The 2,895-nt window shown below is 56.0% G+C and overlaps 1 protein-coding gene across 1 annotated transcript; it reads right to left on the bottom strand.

Moving 5' to 3' along the window:
- Window positions 1-158: 158 nt before the first annotated feature.
- LOC101589809 (OTU domain-containing protein 6A-like) lies at window positions 159-1,043 on the bottom strand. Its single transcript, XM_004648832.1, has one exon. The coding sequence runs from the start codon at window positions 1,041-1,043 to the stop codon at window positions 159-161; it is 885 nt and encodes a 294-aa protein (XP_004648889.1).
- Between the last annotated feature and the right edge of the window lie 1,852 nt (window positions 1,044-2,895).

The raw sequence follows: 2,895 nt of genomic DNA, 5'->3' as shown, positions 1-2,895 counted from the left end.
CAGCGACAGACTGAGGGCGCGGAAGCCCCAGAGGCCCGGGAAGCAGAGAAGGGCCGGAAGAGAGGCTGCGGGGAGCGCACACTAAGAAACACGAGAACCAAGAGAACGCGAGGCTGAAACCCCCGTGCCCCCGCCCCCCCCCCCCGGGCGGCGGGCGCCTAGAGGAGGCGCGGGGCTGGGGCGGGGGCGCCCGCCCGCAGCGGCTGCACGGAGTTGTAGTGCTCGCCCAGGCTGCAGGCGTACTGCACGTAGACCAGCGTGACCGGCTTGCAGCGGTACTGCTCGCCCAGCAGCAGCGCGGGCCCCGCCGCCTGCACCACCTCCATGGGCCGCCGCAGCACGTGCGACAGAGCGCGCAGCTCCAGCTGGCCGCCCCAGGGCCGCAGGCGCGCCACGTGCTCGCAGTGCGCCAGGAAGTCCTCGCGCGTCAGCGGCTCCTCCTCGTCGTCGTCGTCGTCGTCGGTGTTGAAGAAGGGCAGGAAGTCGTCGACGTGCCTGCGCATGTAGTCGGCGACGCGGCGGCGCAGGCCGTCCACGGTGGCCACGAAGGGCAGCTGGTCCTGCACGGCGCGGAACATGCACTGGCTGTCGAGCGGCAGCGCCTTCATCTCCAGGCCGCGGGCGGCCAAGATGGCGACCAGCCGGGCCTCCTCCTCCTTGCGGAAGTCCTCGAGGGGCTCCAGCTCGGCGGCCAGGGCCCGCTCCTGCTCCTCGCGCTCCTCAGCCTCGCGCCGCTCGCGCCTCCTCCGGGCCTTGGAGCTGTGCGGGTGCCGGTTCTCGAGGTTGAGCTTCGCCAGGTTTTGCGCCAGGGAGTCGAGGGCGTGGCTGCTGGGGAATTTCTCCTGGAACTTCTCGAGCTCCCGCAGGTGCCTCTGCTCCAGCTCGGCCTGCAGGCGGGCGATGTTGAGGCGCAGCTGCTTTCGCTGCTCTCTGTCGCCCTTGGGGACCGAGCGCTTCATGCTCTGGATTTGGTCCTCCAACTCTTTCTTTTCGCGGCGGTGGCGACGAAGAATCCGCTGATGGTCGCGCTTGATGTCTTCCATGCTGCTAGCGGAAGGTGACAAACGAAGTTTGGCGACGCCTCACGGTAACGGTTCAGTCACCTGACAGGCCACAGACCCGCAACCTGACCTAACTCTGGTGATCTGCCGCCTCAGGGACTTCGTCAGCCCACGCTATTCAGAGCCCTGTCAGCTATTGGCTACTGCCCCCCCCGGACCACGCCCCCAGACACATCTGGCACTATGATTGGCTGCTGGAAACCCCTGAATATGTCCCCCGTGCGCCCCTTGGCAATGGCTGTTTTAACGGGATTCAAACGACGTTGGGAGAGCCTGCCTTTCCACAGCTTGTGCCATAATTGGGCTTGTAGAATTTTTCAGAGTCCTGCTCGCTACTTCATTTCCAAGTTTGGACGCGTCGCAGGCACGGGGCATGTCGGATAACCACATGATAAATACTATGCCATCAGCTGAATGTGCTCTGACCCTGGACTTGGCGTTGCTCCTAGTGTCCAGGAGGCAGTGTGGTTTGCTCCAGTTTTTCAGGTCCCTTGACCAATGAGCCCTTAATCTTTGTGCATCAGAACAGACGTTTCCTTATGTTCCCGGGAAGGAAGTCCTTTCCATTTATGCCTCCAACCCACCCTGCCACATCTGTGTAAAAGGCAACAGTAACTCTCTTTACAGCTATTTACTAGAAAGAAGCAGACCTCTTGGCTTGGGTCGTGCCAACGCAATTCACCCCTTCTCCTCTTCCCCTCGCCTGGGTCCTCAGCTCCCAAAATGGGCTGCGGAGGATACCCAGGAAACGCCACAGTTGGTGTTCATCAAACCTCTTCTTTCCCATCATTTTTAACTTCTGTAAGGTCTAACAAGAAAGAAAGCCCTGAGCTCTTTTAAATGTCTGCTCCTTCGGCCCCACCCCGCTCACTTGTATCTCGAACCACCAAATAGGACAGTCCTCTAGACAAAACCTCCTCCTTCCTACAGATAGGAAAAAGAGAAGTGGCTATTCATACAAGTTTGGTACGTGCATCAAAATTTTGTTCCTCCTTTTTTGGGACATAGTAAGCATGTATTGTAGCTTGTTTGACAATTCACTAGTTTTCAGTTTTAAAATACTGTAAACCAACTAGCACTACCTCTAGGAGGATGCTCAAGTTCTCCAAGGACAAACGCACCCTCAAGTTCATCAAGGAAAGTGCGGGGATGCACATCCGGCCAAGAGGAAGCGGGAGGAGCTGTGCCACATGCTGGCTGCCATGAGGGAGGCTGCTGCCCAGGACTGAGCCCCTCTGTGGAATAAACCTCTGAAGACAAATAAAGGGACAAAACTGACTCAATGGAAAAGCATAGCTGCACACTTCCAGGATCATGTCCAGCATTAACGTGGTGTGGTTCGTGAGGCATCCGCAAAGGTGGCTGTGCCTCAGTTTGCTCACATCCTTCCTCACCTGTGGCCCTTGCTGAGGCCCGTAGCTGTGGGATAACGCAGAGCCATGGCTACTGCTCTTCAAAGGTTGCTGTCAGTTTTGTCCTTTTGTGAAAAATCATTTGGGAACATTTTTGTGATTCTACTTCTGGGCCCTGTACGCTATTTCATTCATCTGTGAGTCTGCACTTTGACAAACATTACATAGGCTCGATTAAGGTAACTATGTAATAAGTTTTGAAATCGGGTAAAACATTCCTCCAACTCTTTGTGTTTGGAAGTTGTTTTAGCAATCCTAATTCCCTTGTGTTTCTGTACAAAGTTGAGAATATACTTATTGTAATGCATGAAACATTGTGTCAACTTGAGAAGTCTAGAGCCTAAGTAAAGTAACTCTGCAGTTCAACATCCCAGGGTGTAGATCACATTCTAGGATGTTGTTCATTGTGTGGGCTTGAGAAG

Source organism: Octodon degus, unplaced genomic scaffold (genome assembly GCF_000260255.1).
Source record: "Octodon degus isolate 3935 unplaced genomic scaffold, OctDeg1.0 scaffold04509, whole genome shotgun sequence".
Classification (NCBI taxonomy): domain Eukaryota; kingdom Metazoa; phylum Chordata; class Mammalia; order Rodentia; family Octodontidae; genus Octodon; species Octodon degus.
This window is presented reverse-complemented; position numbering and strand designations above follow the sequence as displayed.